At 45.2% G+C, this 15,551-nt stretch overlaps 1 protein-coding gene and 1 long non-coding RNA gene across 2 annotated transcripts in view; one reads left to right on the top strand and one right to left on the bottom strand.

The window, feature by feature from the left end:
* Positions 1–12,139: 12,139 nt before the first annotated feature.
* Positions 12,140–15,551, bottom strand: part of LOC148517552 (uncharacterized) — a 35,734-nt gene continuing 32,322 nt past the window's right edge. Inside the window, exon 3 of the long non-coding RNA XR_015879273.1 lies at positions 12,140–12,559. This is a non-coding gene — a long non-coding RNA (uncharacterized LOC148517552). The remainder of the gene's footprint in view (positions 12,560–15,551) is intronic.
* Positions 15,081–15,551, top strand: part of YJEFN3 (YjeF N-terminal domain containing 3) — a 174,871-nt gene continuing 174,400 nt past the window's right edge. The window contains exon 1 of the mRNA XM_088478521.1: positions 15,081–15,171. Coding sequence (XP_088334647.1) covers positions 15,116–15,171 — 56 coding nt within the window. The 5' untranslated portion in view covers positions 15,081–15,115. The remainder of the gene's footprint in view (positions 15,172–15,551) is intronic.

Here is a 15,551-nt window from a genome sequence, read left to right as displayed (position 1 = left end):
GGCCGAGATTAGGTTACTTTAAATTAGTTTTCAATTAACACTGTGACCAATTTAAAAGGGAATATATTATATGCACCATAAAACACCTTGGTTTTCAACAGGTGTAAACCGTTGATGGTTCATCCAGGGTACATGGAGAGGGGCAACTCTTTTCCACTCGGGAGGCACTTCTGCAAAGATAATGGGGTCAATTCAATTAGGGGCAAAGGATGGGGGGGCTAGTTGCCATTGCATGTGTGCTGCGATCCTCAGGGAGGGCACGCCATTTCCCACGAGGCCACACCCCCTCTTCCAAGGTGTGCGCAAAAGTCCTGATTGGCATCTTAAGAAAGTTGGGAGGTTATACACCCATATGTGTATAATAAGGACATGTACAAGTAAGTATAGCACACCCCCTGGAGCTGCAAACTAGCGAGACTTGGATGCATTGCCAGATAAGATTCTTAGGAGGCATATTTTTGTGAATACCAGAGGACTGGTGTAAAGATACATGCTGATGTTGACACCAGCAACACTCAGCTGCTTCGGATTGTCTCCTCCAGCTGATAGACATCCTTCATTAGTATCACAGTTGTATTATGTCAACTTGCATTCATCTGTTTGGATTTCTTATCTGTCATTTCTGTTTGCACTACTGCAGAGAAGAAGGTTCCTATTTGATTTATAATGTGGTATGTGATGGATGTGGGGGTGCTTTGTATTTGTAACTAACGCTGTCAAGTCACATCTGTATGTTGCAGTTAGATGTAAGTATACTCATTTGTATGTATAATAATTGTGACAACAAACTACAACTCCCAACACCCTACAAGCATATAACCCATATATCTCATAGCATCACTAAATACAATCTGCCTCTACTCTTCCATTTGGCTTAATTAGTCAGTAATTACTCAAAACCAAAGTGCTGTTTTTTTCCTCTAGGCTGTCGGGACCCGGTCTTCTGCAGCAGCGTGTGTGGTAAGTGTGTGTGTGTAATGGTGGGTTCACACTACCCGATATGCTCCCTGAGCGATATCGTGTAGTGTTGTCCCCGGCAGGCTGTGCTCAATGTCGTTCATGACATTGAGCACAGCCGCTGAACGATATCATTAACGATATCGTTCAGCGCCGGGCTCTCTCCTGCATTCCCCAACATGCAGCAGCCTGACGAGATCGTCAGGTTGGCCTGCATGTCAGCCCGATGAACGATAATGACGAACGACCCGCGGGAACGCGCGTTGTCGTTAATCTTTTTGGGGTTAAAAATGGACGATAAAGTGGACGACTGAACGATAACGATATCGTTATCGTTCAGTCGTCCACTTTATCGCCCAGTGTGTACGTACCTTAAGTATGTTGCAGTGTGTGTGTGAGGGTCTGTGTGACCCCCAGTGTGTGTGTGAGCCTTCCCGGAGGCAGCAACAGGGAGAACTACATCTCCCAGCAGCCCCCTCACGGGTATCGCGAGCACGCATACCCATAGTAATCAAAAAGTGGGTGTGAGTCACACGTGATATTTTGCAGAGAAAAACCTCACTCCCAATTGAATACCCCCTTATAGTAGAGATGTGCGGTTCAGTTCTCCAGAAATCCAAATCCACCCAAATTTTGTGAATCCGGACAGACCCGAGTCGCGGTTCTGATCTATCCTTGGTTTAGAATTCGGATTTGAAATCCGAATTTCGGGTTTTGGATTGCAAAAATTACATGATTTAGCAGTTTTTAAAAAACATTTTATCAATTAAAAAAAAAAAACAATTCAAAAACCAAAACACGAAGATGAATCCAGATCCAAAACCAAAACACGGCGGTCATATAATGTACTGGCACCCCCTCCCCCATATTTTCATAATAAGTGCACTCTGTACTTATAATGATAAGAACAAAAAACTTAAAATAGAGATTAATTGAATGTAAAAAAACAATTATGATGGATATAAGCCCCAGCCAGCACACCCTTCTGTCTCGACAGCCAGCACACCCTTCTACATCACCAATCTCTCTACTCAGCCAGCACCCCCTTCTGTCTCTCCAGCCATCACATCCTTCTGTCTCTAGACAGCACCCCCTTCTGTCTATCCAACCAGCGTCCCCTTCTATCTTCCCAGCCAGCCCCCCTTCTTTCATCAGCCAGCCCTTTTATGTCTAACCAGCCAGCATACTTCTATTTAATCAGCCAGCCCCCTTTCAGTCTTACCAGCCAACATGCCCTTCTGTCTCCCTAGTCAGCCTCTCTTCTGTCTCATAATCCAGCCCCCTTCTCTCTGACCAGCCAGCCCCCCCTTCTCTCTTACCAGCCAGCCCCCCTTCTGTCTTGGTTGTGTATATATCCTCTTCAGTCTCCCCAGCCAGCAACCCCTTCTGTCTCTCCAGCTCTAACCTTCTCTTCTGTCTCTCCAGCTACAACCGCCCTTCTGTCTCTCCAGCTCCAGTCCCTTGCATCCAGCCACAGCAGCCCACAGATACTTACCATCTCTGTCTGCGGCTGTGCTCATTACGCTGTGGCTGGCTCCTCATTCTCTACAGCGATGCGGCACACGTTATGTCATGACGTCACGTGCGCCTTGTCTAAACAAAAAAATATTCATTGCTGCTCGGAGCTGGACATCTAGACAGGGTAGGATCCAGGGGAGGGACTGGGACTCCAATCCAGGCAGTTCTGTCCTGATTCTACCCCCCTGGCTGCAGGTGACAGCATGGCAGGATGGCACCCCCCTTCGTCCAGCATCCCTGGCGAGTGCCATCTTGGCCAAGGGGTAGATACGCCCCAGTTTCCAAAGACAGACTCAGGGCTCACACAGGAACAGAAATCCTGGTAGCACATTTATAGTGAAAGAGACACTGGGCGGCACATGTTTATAGGAATAGATACTAGATGCACAATTATAATAACATAAATATTTGCTGCACATTTACTGGGATAGGCACTCTGGTTGCATATTGATATGGATAAATGCTGGGAACACATTTAGGGACAGACATGGCCAGGGGCGTATGGAGGGCAGAGCAATTGGAGCAGGTGCTTCGGGAGCCAACGGTGGTAAAGGGCGCTGTTCTAACTGCTCCATACATGGACGGACTACCCGGAGGGGAGCTGGGACAGAATATCCTCAGAGGGCCCCCAAAGCCTAGATCTATAACCCCACCCTCCACTGCAGGAGAATAGGGCTGCGCCATCCATAAATGTCTTATTATTAGACATGACAGCAGGTGGTCTGTAGATGGTCTGTCAGTGGCCAGTGCTGCTGGTTGGATAGATAATTTAATTGCAATGTAGAAGTCAGACCTCCATGAAGGGGCTGTGCAATTGATGGCCCCTCCTTCTCCCATGATGCAGCAGGACCCTCCTCCTCCGCAGTGGCCATGGCATGCTGTGTGGGGATCACCAAAACGAAAATAAAGCAGCGCAGCAATAGGTAAGTGACTCTTTTCTTTTGTAAATGTCTTCTTCCTTATACAGTATTGTTTTTACAGTATGTTTTGTTTTTTTGTTTTTATATGTATTTGTAATCATTTCTAAATAATTTATATTTGAGAAATGAGATGCCATCCTATTAAGCACCTTCTTTTGCTTATATCATAATTGCCGACATTCTACTGGAGGGGACAGCCAGGTTGGCACAGCAGGGGGCGTGGTGGTGATATAACGCTGCATTGGGGGCAAAGCGGGGGGGGTTATGACCGTGCAACCGGGTCATTGTGTCTCCGTCCCCACTATGCAATGCCAAGATTACCGGTATTGTGAAGCAGGTGTCGGGGCCACCATGACGTGATTTGGCCCCACTGCTGCAGGGCTTTAGGGGGAGGGGGTGCAGGGTGTCCAGGTGTATACAGGTGGGTGGGGCATTTTGGGAGCCTCCCAGCTGTTCCAGGAGCGTAAGCAAGTATGGCTTGTATGGAATAGGTTGGGTACGGAATCCAGATGGTCAGGATGCCAATGGTCAGAATACCGACAACGGCATCCCGGCGGTCAAAATTCAGTCGGATTTAGGTAAGTATTGTAACCCTTATTCTAACCCAACCTCTAGGCCTAAACCTCCCCTCCCACAGCCTACAGTATCTCTAACCCTCCCCCTAGTGCCTAACCCTCCCCCTAATCATAAACCTAACCCTAAGCATCCCCTAACCCTAATACTTATCTCCGCAATCTGGGCCTGATTCAGACCCGGACGCTAAGCTGCGCTCTCTCGCTGCCAAAAGGGGCCAGGTTTGCAAACCCCGCGATTGCACTGTCTGGCATAAGCATGCCCTCTATGTCTTATAGGGCGACGGCAGTGAGCATACGCAGGAGTATAAAGGAAGTGTGTGATTAATCGGGAACATCGAGACCTATCGGAGCTGCTTGCAGCACTTGAGGTAGCCCCTACCCCACCGCAAGCACTGTGATCAGTTCAGGCTAAAATACAACCAAGTGACATGTTCAATGACACTACTTTGCTAATTATGCACACCCATTAAACTGCGTTTTGACGCTCAGACACGCCTTTGTTCGCACATCCACTCCCCCGTACACAAGCACCTTCCCCTGTCACCACCCACAACGGCACTGTCACTCAAAGTAGCACCCAGTCTGTGTACTACGAGCGCACGATTCCCAGCCGCAGTGACTGGTTCGCGCAATGCGTACTTTGACGCATACGCATGCATAGATGTGCGATAATCACCCCTAGCGTGCGTTCGCAGATTAGCGACCGGGTCTGAATCAGGATCCCTGTCAGAATTCTGACAGTCGGGATGCTGCTGTCAGTATTGTCACCGTCATCATCCTGACTACATCCAGTGTGGAACATTTATTTAATAATCTATTTATAAACATTTTTTTTATGATTATATTTTATTATTACATTTTAGTGCATAAATAATAATGGTTTCTTTTTCCAAGGGAAAAGAGTTCAGGAATTACAATTTTCTGTTCTTTAAAAAATTACTTGCTGATAGCTGGTATTTAAAATATACATTTTTATGCATATCCTGGAAGGAATAAATATGCAGAGCACCTATAGCATCCAGCACCTTTGACAAAGGAGCATATTTTTTAATTATCGGGCTTTAAGCACGATAATTATAATTTCTTATCACTGCTTACCATGACAATAAGAAATTATGGATTGCTGGACTGTGTTAAATCCAATAATTTTTGTATTGATTTTAAAGTAACATACAATATACTAAAAGAACATAATATACCAAATATAATGTGGCAGACATGAGAAAACATATAAGGCAGACAGTATATAAAGACATAGCTTATTGTACATAAAGTACTAGCAAAATACAGAGTATAGTTTACATCATATAAATAGAAGTTAATAGGAGCCCAAAGGCGCCATTCGGGCCCACACAACCGGATATAAGTACACAGAATTAAAAAAAAACCAAACAAACACAAAAGGATCTACTTTTTTACCCCGCTGCTTCTAGAGATATCAATTGCATGTCCACTCAATGTCAAATTAACACATATGCCCAAATATCACAACCACACAAAAAAGAAAAAAATAAACCCGTAAAATAAACCTCCCTATAATCCCCCACCTTGTACAACATAACCCCAACCTAGGCATACCTGGATCCCTAACCCCCCCCCCATTCTATACTAACTACCTAGAAAAAATCCTACCGACCATACAACTACAGGATAATAGAAAATCCCATGTAGGTACCGGGAGAAATAGACTAATGACCCTAAGCTAGGATCAGCCCGACTCTCCCATATTTTAAATCTATGGTGTTACAGTCATATACAATACTTAATGTAGCAACATATATCCATAAACCAGAATAGACAGATTTTACAAACTATAACCAAAATACTAATCTTAGTCTGGCCAGACCTCGGCTTCTTGTGAGATTGTACAAATAGACCAGTCTCTGTCCCCCCAGAATATAAAATAAAATATACAAGCAATACATTCTTCAAGTTCCCAGCCATCCAAGGATATACAAAAAAAAGCAAGGAGTACTGTAGGGAAAAGTTCCAAATCTTCAAATCATCTAGAAACAGTAAAAAATGGAGCTTTGGAAGAACCAGAACAGAATCGAAATATCCAAAAACTGAGAAGGCAGCGGATTCAAAAATAGACACAGACATTTGACAGGATATGTCCACAAATTGCTCTGTTGTACATAAATTCTGTAGCTTCAACCCATCCGGACTGATCTTTGGATAAAACCCAACAGAGCCTTGGTACGCTGGAGCTAATAGGGTATTAAGCCCAGTAGTGGGCACCACCAATAGACAGGCTGCATGACACTGACACAGAATGCTGGGGTTCATCCATCATGCTGCCAAGCTGAATAAGAAGCCTCTGAGTAGAAGCATTAATAGACCGGAGAATTTGCAATAAGGAGGCAGCCATCTTTACTGCAACGCAGGATTATTGGTGCAATCGATAAAGCGTGGTCTCCAAGTCACCAGACTGTAGAGTATTCGAAGTCCAGCAAATCAGGAACAACAACAGGGCAAGCTGGAAGATGACCAGCGGCAAGATGGTAGTGGTTAGCACACCACCAGAGCTCACCTGCAAATAACCAGGAGATAACCGGCAGCAGATGTGAGGAGGAAGTACCATACAAAATGACCGCTGATACAGGAGTCTGTGAGGCAGCACAGCCACAGCAGCAGCTTTGACAAGAAAGCAGGAAGAGCTCTCTCTGCTGAATCAGATGTACCAGATCAACCGGAGGATTCACACATCAGCTGAGGAGAACCGATAGGTCAAGATGGTGGCGGCAGCACACAACCAACACTCACTGTGTGCTACTGCAGACAAGCAGGATCCAAAGAAGAACATCTGAGCAAGATGGCGGCAGTCCGCGTCAATCACTCCCCAGACGTCTCAGCGAGCAGACAGGGGCCAAAGAGAAAACTGGGTTCTCAGGTAAGTACAGCTCACTATATAACCTCATGAGCCGGAAACAGAGATGCCATTCACCGCGTGGAGAGGACACGGACGCGGGGATAGAACATAAGCATCACCAAACAGAAGTCCAGCTAAGGACTGCTGGTGCTCAAAGGAAGATGCCCCAGAGTAAATAGCAGCTTTGGGATGACATAACCCACCAAAAACAGGATATTTAAAAGGACATTAGCGGGAGAGCCAGCTGAACGCATCCTTCTCCAAGCTACTCCAGGCCACGCCCCCCGCTGGACTGTATTAAAATACACACAGGGACAAAGAAACCAGTCCCTTCAGTGGTAAAGTAAAGTGATTAGTAATGCGATCACTTTACTTTCTGCTTCTGGCATCTCCAACTGTAGCAAAACTCAGTACTGGTGGGGTGGGGGGAAGGGTTGAAGCATAGGCATGCTGCGGGTGTCATGGCTCCACGCTACACTACTGACCATGGCTTAAAGTAGTCCTGGAGAGGGGGTGGAACTAATCTCCCCCGCCGCCTAGTCCCCCACCCCCTCCCATGCTAGGCAGAGCTACTCTGAGAGGCCAGACAACTGTGAAAACCAGCTGTTGTAAAGCTGGGTACACACTAAATGTCGGATCAGACGACATATCCTCCACATCCGGGTCCAGTCGTTAACGTGCATGCATACTGATGGTTGCTGCAGGGAGGATGCAGAACGATTTTGGATCCAAGATCTGTGGATTTCAGTGGGCATTCCTGGGAGGTAACATGGGGTTGGCTATCCAGACATGGGCATGATGCTGACAAGGACTGCATCTAAAGACACAGTAGTGCTGATACAGGATGCCATGTTCAGACAGATATCGCACCTGCCATAGGGCTGGTACATGTTTTTTGGTGCATCCAAAGATGCGTCTAAAGACGCACCTCAAGGTATTAGTGCCACCACAAGTGTCCAAGTGGTCATCTCAGTATGCTCAGATTCGGCCATGGCATTATGGAGTAGACAGACGTCAGTGCATTTTACACAGAAGTGGCGTGTCTGCGAATCTGAAACTAAATAATATTATGCTGTGTCCTTTGTGAGGTGACCATGCTCCACCAGGGGTGACCACACCTACACAATGGCTGGTAACGCCCTTTAACAGGCCCGGGCATTTTATTCTCCTGGTAGGCTCTTCATGTCCCAGTCAGACACTCACAGGAAGCCTTGCATTGCTGTATCCTGTCAGTGTCAGACTAGGACATGAAGAGCCTACCAGGAGACTAAAATAACAGGTACATGTTGCATTGGAAGATATGCAACAATAATGTAAGCCACTTATTCTTTCTAGACATCTGTAAGATACCATTTAAGTTTCTGTTACAATTATAGCTATAGTGATGAATCCTCTGCCAAATTGTTGGTGCTGACTGCCTAAATGAAACAATACTCCTATATATTCTCAATTCCTGGAAGAGATACAAGCTCTGAAGTGGCTGTAGTGTTTTATCATGTGTACCCAGACACCATGCCAATTAAAGCAAGAGAAGAGCAAAATCCAGTACCACTAATATGAAAGAAGGAAGCGCATTACTGGGCCAACTTAAAAAGAGTCCTGTGATTTAACCCAGTGACAAGTACAGTACAGCAAGCTTTTTATTTTCTAAGGGGGAAGGGGATAGGACAATCTGTACTTTAATATAGGAGATGGAAAGAGTTTATTGCTCATGCTTATTTTATAGTATACAACCTTAATTGAGGTGTGAGCTACTTTAGAATAATGAAACCTCCCGAAGAGCTACTAAAACTGGAGAAAAAAAAAATCTGGCTAATAACCGAACAACTGAAGGTCATTTCATGAAAATGAAAATAATGTTTCATAGAAAATAACAATGCATTTAATTATTACAGTTATATTGTTGTAGTTTGTAAAATAAAATTTAAGCACAGGCACATTTCACTGTTTATTCCTGGCTCCAAGGAGGTACGTGCAATAGAGGAGCAAAATATAGAAGGGTCTATTTACTAAGCAGTGTTAGGAGACAAAGTGAAATGAGATAAGGTGCCAGCCAATCAGCTCCTGCCATGTCACAGGCTGTGTTTGAAAAATGACAGTTGGGAGCTGATTGGCTGGTACCTTATCTCCTCTCACTTTGTCTCCTAACACTGCTTAGTAAATAGACCCCATAGGCAGGGCTGCTGTGTGATTTTCTGGCAGGGCTGGGCAGGAGTCATTCGCTCCGCCGTAGTGTAGACGCTGTGGGTGGTACCACGGGAGAGCATGTCAGGTGATTACTGTAGAGGCTGTGGAAATCACCTGATGTGCTTCTCTTTGGCTCCATCCATGGCGTTGACGACGCCACAGGGAAGCACACGTCAGAGGTCACTTCCTCCTAGTTTACTCGGCAGTACTGCAGCTTGGTGAGTTACCAAAATGAAGACTGCGAGCTACCGGGAGCTCGCGAGACCACTGGTATACATACAAAAGGCACCAAAGGGGGGAAAAAGGTTGGGGTTAGGCACTAAGGGGGGAGGGTTAGGTTTAGGCACTAACGGGGAGGGTTAGGGTGCGGGGTGGGGAGGGATAGGGTTAGGCTACAAGAAGGGAGGGTTAGGAGGGGAGGGGGGGGAGGATAAGTATACTTACCGGACCCCTATCGGGATACCCACCATCGGGATGCCACTGTTGGTATTCTGACAGGAGGCATCCCGACAGCCGGCAGTACATACCCATTCCTAAATTTACTTATTAAACACATTAAGAGCAATACAATGCGGATACATATCTGAAAGGAAAAAAACACTGACCTAACAAGTGACCTCTAAAGTGGGGTGGTGGGTGAAATGGTAAAGGGATAGGTAAGGAAAGGGTATGTGGATGGTACATGCCATTTCCAAAGTTGTGGGGACATTCAACAGTCCTCGATCTATGGTGTCATGGGAATACCTCATGGAAAGCATTACCACCACCGTGGACAGTGCAGTGGCCGACCATGGGTGCTTAATGATCGTGACCAGCTGCGTCTTTCCAGAATTGTCTGTGGTAACAGACAAAAGACACTGTCTCAAATCACATCCACATTTGATGCAGAAGGTACCAGACGCATAACCAGCAGGTCAATTTAACGTTCTTTATCTTCCATGGGATATGGGAGCAGAAGACTCACTAAAGTGCCCCTGTTAACACTATTACACAGTGACAGGACACAGCGTCTCACCTGGGCTTGTGACATCACTAATTGGATCCTGGAGGACTGTTAAAATGTGGTGTGGTCGGATGAGTCATAATTGCCCTGTTTCAGGCTGATGGAAGGGTTCATGTGTGGCCAAGGTACTGGGCAGGCTGGTGGTGGTTCCATAATGGTGTGGGGCGTGTTCACTTTGCATGGTTGGGTCCGCTGGTCCACTTGAACATGTAATTGACTGGTAACTGCTACATTGCATTGTTTGATGACCATTTGCAGCCCTTCATGGACTACATGTACCCCCATAATGATGGAATATTCCAGCAGGATAATGCACCGTGTCTTCATCCCAAGTTGTCTAGAATTGGTTTAGTGAGCATTCTGGAGAGTTCCAATGAATGGTACCATGTTCGGCTGAGATGAACCCATTTGAGCATTTATGGGACGTGGTGGAGATATTCATTTGCACCCAAGATCCTTGCACCAACAAATATTAGGGAACTGTGTGAAGCTATCCAGATGGTATGGGTCAACATCTCTCCAGGAGTCTTCCGTCCACTTGTGGAATCGATGCAATGTCGATCAACACCTACACTACATCTAGTACCATTTTACCTCAGGCCTCAAAGGCATTATGGCCCATAGTGGCAAGTGCCAGCAATCTTTTGGTGTTCCACAGGATGCATCCTGTGACGTGCTATAAACGTGATAGAGATTTGAGGGACCATTTGCTCCATACGGATATTACTATGATCTCCATTCTAACACATTGTTCTCACATAAAAACCAGGGTGCTACGATTGCCCGTCTTGTGTGACCTGTAGCTACTTGATTACTGGCAACACATTCCAATATCCGCATACAGGTCAGGTGTTTCAAATCAGACATGTGCTTACATGCAGTTCAAAAACATGATCATATGTCCATGTGGTTTTTGTTATCTTGGTATGACTTCAAGAATGTTCAAGGAACACATAGGTTTGCCATATGCACGCCACTTTCTGGAAAAGACATGGATCACCAGTGGCAAAACATTTCAAACAGGAATGTCATCAATTATCTATGCTGCGATATAGGTTAATCGATCATATCCTCCATTGCCAGGTGGAGGTTATAGAGAGGCAGTGCAGCCCTAGCCAGGTTAGAAGCCAGAAGGATTTTGAGACTCAACGCAGTTCAACCAATGGGTTTAAACTAACGCACTGAATGCCTTTATTTGATATATAATTTTTTTGAGTCTGCAATTTTCATGGTTTATGTTTCAGTAACTGTCTTGTGCAGTCACGTAATTATCTATTTGTTACTATGGAGTCTATTTACTAAGCAGTGTTAGGAGACAGAGTGAAAAGTGATAAGGTGTCAGCCAATCAGCTCTTAACTGCTATCTCACAGGCTGTGTTTGAAAAAGGACAGTTAGGAGCTGATTGGCATGGCACCTCATCACTTTTCACTCTGTCTCATAACACTGCTTAGTAAATAGACCCCTATATATCTATTATGCTTTGGTTCATATGTGTAGCACAGTGCCACTATAATTGATATTTTACATGTAATGGCATATTGTTCCTTCGCTCTGTGGAGCTCATTCAGACCCACTCGCTAGATGCGTTCCCTCGCAACCAGCGTATGCAAATCAGGCACACAACCAGCAAGGCAGGCGATCGAACGGCAAGGCATAAGCACGCCAACTATGTCTTGGCGTGCGATCACTTTGAGTATGCAGACACCCACCAGCCTCTTATAAGATGCCCACTTGCGCGCATCATCTCTAGGAAGTGTATGAAAACCATCGGTACATTGAGTAACATCGGATGCGATCGCAGTGCTTGAGGTTGACTATACCCTGCCGCAAGCACTGCAACCACTTCAGTGTGAAACCAGGTGACGTGTACTATGATGCTGCCTGTTAATTATGCATGCCTCTGAAATGGTATTAAGACACTCAGGCATGCCTGCGTTTGTACCTCCACCCCCCCCGTTGTTAATGGCCAGCCCCTGTCACCACCCACAAACGGCTTCTCCTGTCACTCACTCTGCTGGGCAGTCCATGTGCAGTGAGCGAATGCTTACCGATCTCTCGCACTGGTTCGTGCACTGCGATGCATGCACAGATTGCGAAAATCGGCCAGCTTACATGCGAACGCATCCCAGCGAGCGGGTCTGAATCAGCTCCTGTGTTCTCTGACTTGCTTCCCCTTTGTTTTTAACACACACAGCCTGGGGCCGAAGGAACGTCTTAGGTTACCATAACCGCCGGAGGTGAGCGAGACGATGTCAACCCAACGCGCCCAGCACACACCGGTCATGTGATCGCGGCTCTGGAGCAGTCCTCTTCCTTGCACATACCTGGTGGGGGTATAAAGGTAAGTGCTTGTTTTACTGTCAATGTATTTGATGTTCCTGATGAACGGGCTGTAAAGGGCTTGCAAAGTTGAACTTTCAGTAAAATGTTCATCTGTTTACTTAACCCTGGAGTCTTGCTGTTTTATACATCGCTGCACCGTGGATTTATACAATATATCATGTGGTTTTCCATCCCAATCCGCCCCTGTAGCAGAAACAACAATGTCTCATGTTAAAAAAAAAATAATTGGTCAAAATATATTTCTGAGCAATGAAGAAAGCATCTATCAACTACAGCAATGCATTTTTAAACTGCCAATCTGAACCAGTTCTCTAGTGCTGGCAATCATTGTCATCATCAGGGGCAGATTGGGATGGCAAAGCAGCCCAGGAAATTTCTGAAGCAGCCCTAAATGGGGGGTGATGGTCTGATGGCATATATGGTGCATCCAGATTGAATGATAGTATATAAGGGGCATATCAAAGAGTGTGATTGCATATAACGGGCTCTTATGAAGGGCCATATGAAGGGTCATATATGAAGGGCTCTTATGGCATATAAGAGGCATCTGGATGGGTCTTACAAAGAGTGTGATTCCATGTACTGGGGCAAAAATGGTGCATTAGGAGGGTAATAAATTAATATTCATCACTAATAAAGCCAGAGTCACTGGCCTATGTCTCCTCCAAGCTCCAATTTACTAATTACTATTACGAACAGAGATAAGTTCACATCACTGTTATAGTGCCTCCTGCTGGTAAGTAACATAATGCTGAGGCAATTTCGGTGGGTGTTTGTGGAACATGGAGGTTGCTAGCCAGACAGTTGCATGTTGCGGGTGTGTAGCGGTCATACAGATGGCACAGACGGTCATATTTAGTCAGAGAGAGATCACACCTCCAAAGGGCTGGTGCAATCTCCTTTGGTGTGTCTTAATATGCATAGCGGTGCAGCCAGTGGGTATCTCAGTACGAATTTATATAAAGACCTCTGAATCAGAACCAACATGCTGTAGCAAATAACACATATGCTTGACTGGGTGCAAATACATAGAAGGGCCCCAATGGAGAAATAGAGAAGACTAGATAGGATAAAAAGAAGAGGGAGAAGAATAGACCTCCCTCCTCCCCATGAAAATCCTGTGTTTATCCCTGCACACCCTGTTCACATCCCATAGGATCCTCCTTTTCCCCCTCACACTCCAGCCCCATCCTCCCCTCCATCATCCTCCATACTTCACAGTGGCAGCTCAGTCAGTGTCAGAGCCGCATCCCCTCACTTGCCGTCTCCATGCACGCTCCATCTTCTCCTGCAGCCTGTGCAGGCTGCTTGTCACTGAATGTCCGCAGGCACTCAGAGCAGTACGCTGAGCGCAGCTGTCAATTAGACTGCCAATTTGTCAGTCACTGTCAGTGACGGCCAATCCAATCGGCGGCGGGTGGCCCCTGGAGAGAGGGGGCCCGGAACATATCTTCCCTTTAATCTGGTGAAAGAGGGGGTCTGGCCCAGAGGAAAGTGTCCTGATTTCCCAGTTACCCAATCGGCCCCTGATCAACATCAATGCATGTGAACTTGACCCATACCACCACCAAATAATACGGCTATCTCAGGCATGAATGGTTCTTTGCAGTTGTGCAAACACAAGCTTACTGCATTGGAAAGCCCCTGTTTCACCTATTCAGGTGCAACTGGCAGAATCATGCAAAACTACATAGGTGTATAAGCATTCATGCACTGGTCTGGGCATGCAAAAAGCAAAATCACCTCATTTACGGCATGCAAACTGGCATAGCTCTCACTCTGCATCAAGTTCTATATTTATTTATATATTAATGGTATGTAAACTATGAGAGCTTTCCACTTGTTTTTCTATATTAACCGTACCTCACTATTATCAATATATATTTGTGGCTTATTCCCCGAAAACACACGTTTTTGTGGGGTAATTGCAAATATTTAGTATACCCCGAATGTATGACACAAGGGACCACAGCAGGTTTCGGAGATTCCCTCTATTCTGTATAGTTTCTATGGTGGATGCGATGCTGCCATATTTACCAACCTCCAGAGTGTGATGCATGATCCATAGGACCCCTCCCCCAGCAATGGCCACAGCGCATGTGTGGTCAGTAGACCACGCATGCGCTGGAGTCCCGGCACAGGGGTAAAAAGACCGCTGATGCGGTCAATTCACTCCCAGCACATCGCAGGGACAGGCTTATTTCGGAGCCCCTGGTGTAATTAGTTACATCCCATTGGTTTGATCGCTTCCTGCAATGTGATCATGGGCGCTAATGTTGCGTCCATATCACAATTGCAATCATTTATAAATGAGCCCCTTTCAGTTGAGCTACAATCACTTATCTCAGTAGACAGACCAGTTAATATGCATGACCTATTGCATTACTTTCTAATAACATGCTCTGCATGCCACTATACAGTGTAACTCTAACTTTTTCTTCTTAGGATTAGACCTCAAGAAATAAAATAAATCTTACTATATGTAATTTTCCAGTTTAAGACATTTACAAAAAAATATTACATGTGATATACCGGCTGAATGAACCAAGCAGTTTCAGGATTTCTTTGGAAGGGGTTAAATGATCAGGAACAGTGGGTACCTGCAAGTGAGATCCAATCCGGTGGAATTCTGACATTGCTGCTAGCTGCTCACTGGTTGATTTGTCTCCCTGTATCAGAGACACTCAGCTGTGTATAGCTAGACACAGAGACACACTGAGGTATCCACAAGACAGGAAAATGAGCAACTCAGGGCTTGAAAACAATGACGGACAAGAAGCTTTAAGGTATATCAGGTAAGATACATTACCAGCTGTCATCTTAATAAACCATTATGCATGAATAAATTCCATTCAGCTGTTAGGAACTAATAAATAGGGTGTGGATATATACAGTATACTCTGCAATACATTTTTTTTGTAAAGGGATTTTCCTTCTATATAACTAAGGCACAAATCACAGTAAGATGATCATTTACAATTAATATCTATCCTGTAGATATGTTTAACAGAAATGATTATGAAAATATTAGCTTTAATTTGGTGTATATAATTATATTTTTCCACTGTTGGCAGATGACATCATTAAGCGTCATCCTCACACTGAGCTGTGTTGAAAAGAACAATAACACAGTTACTCTCCGTGTGTTACAGAAATTAATAATTGAGCTATGCAC

Source organism: Taudactylus pleione, unplaced genomic scaffold, assembly GCF_031769625.1.
Source record: "Taudactylus pleione unplaced genomic scaffold, aTauple2 ptg000214l, whole genome shotgun sequence".
NCBI lineage: Eukaryota > Metazoa > Chordata > Amphibia > Anura > Myobatrachidae > Taudactylus > Taudactylus pleione.
Note: the sequence above shows the minus strand (reverse complement) of the source record. Positions and strands in the feature narration are given on the sequence as shown.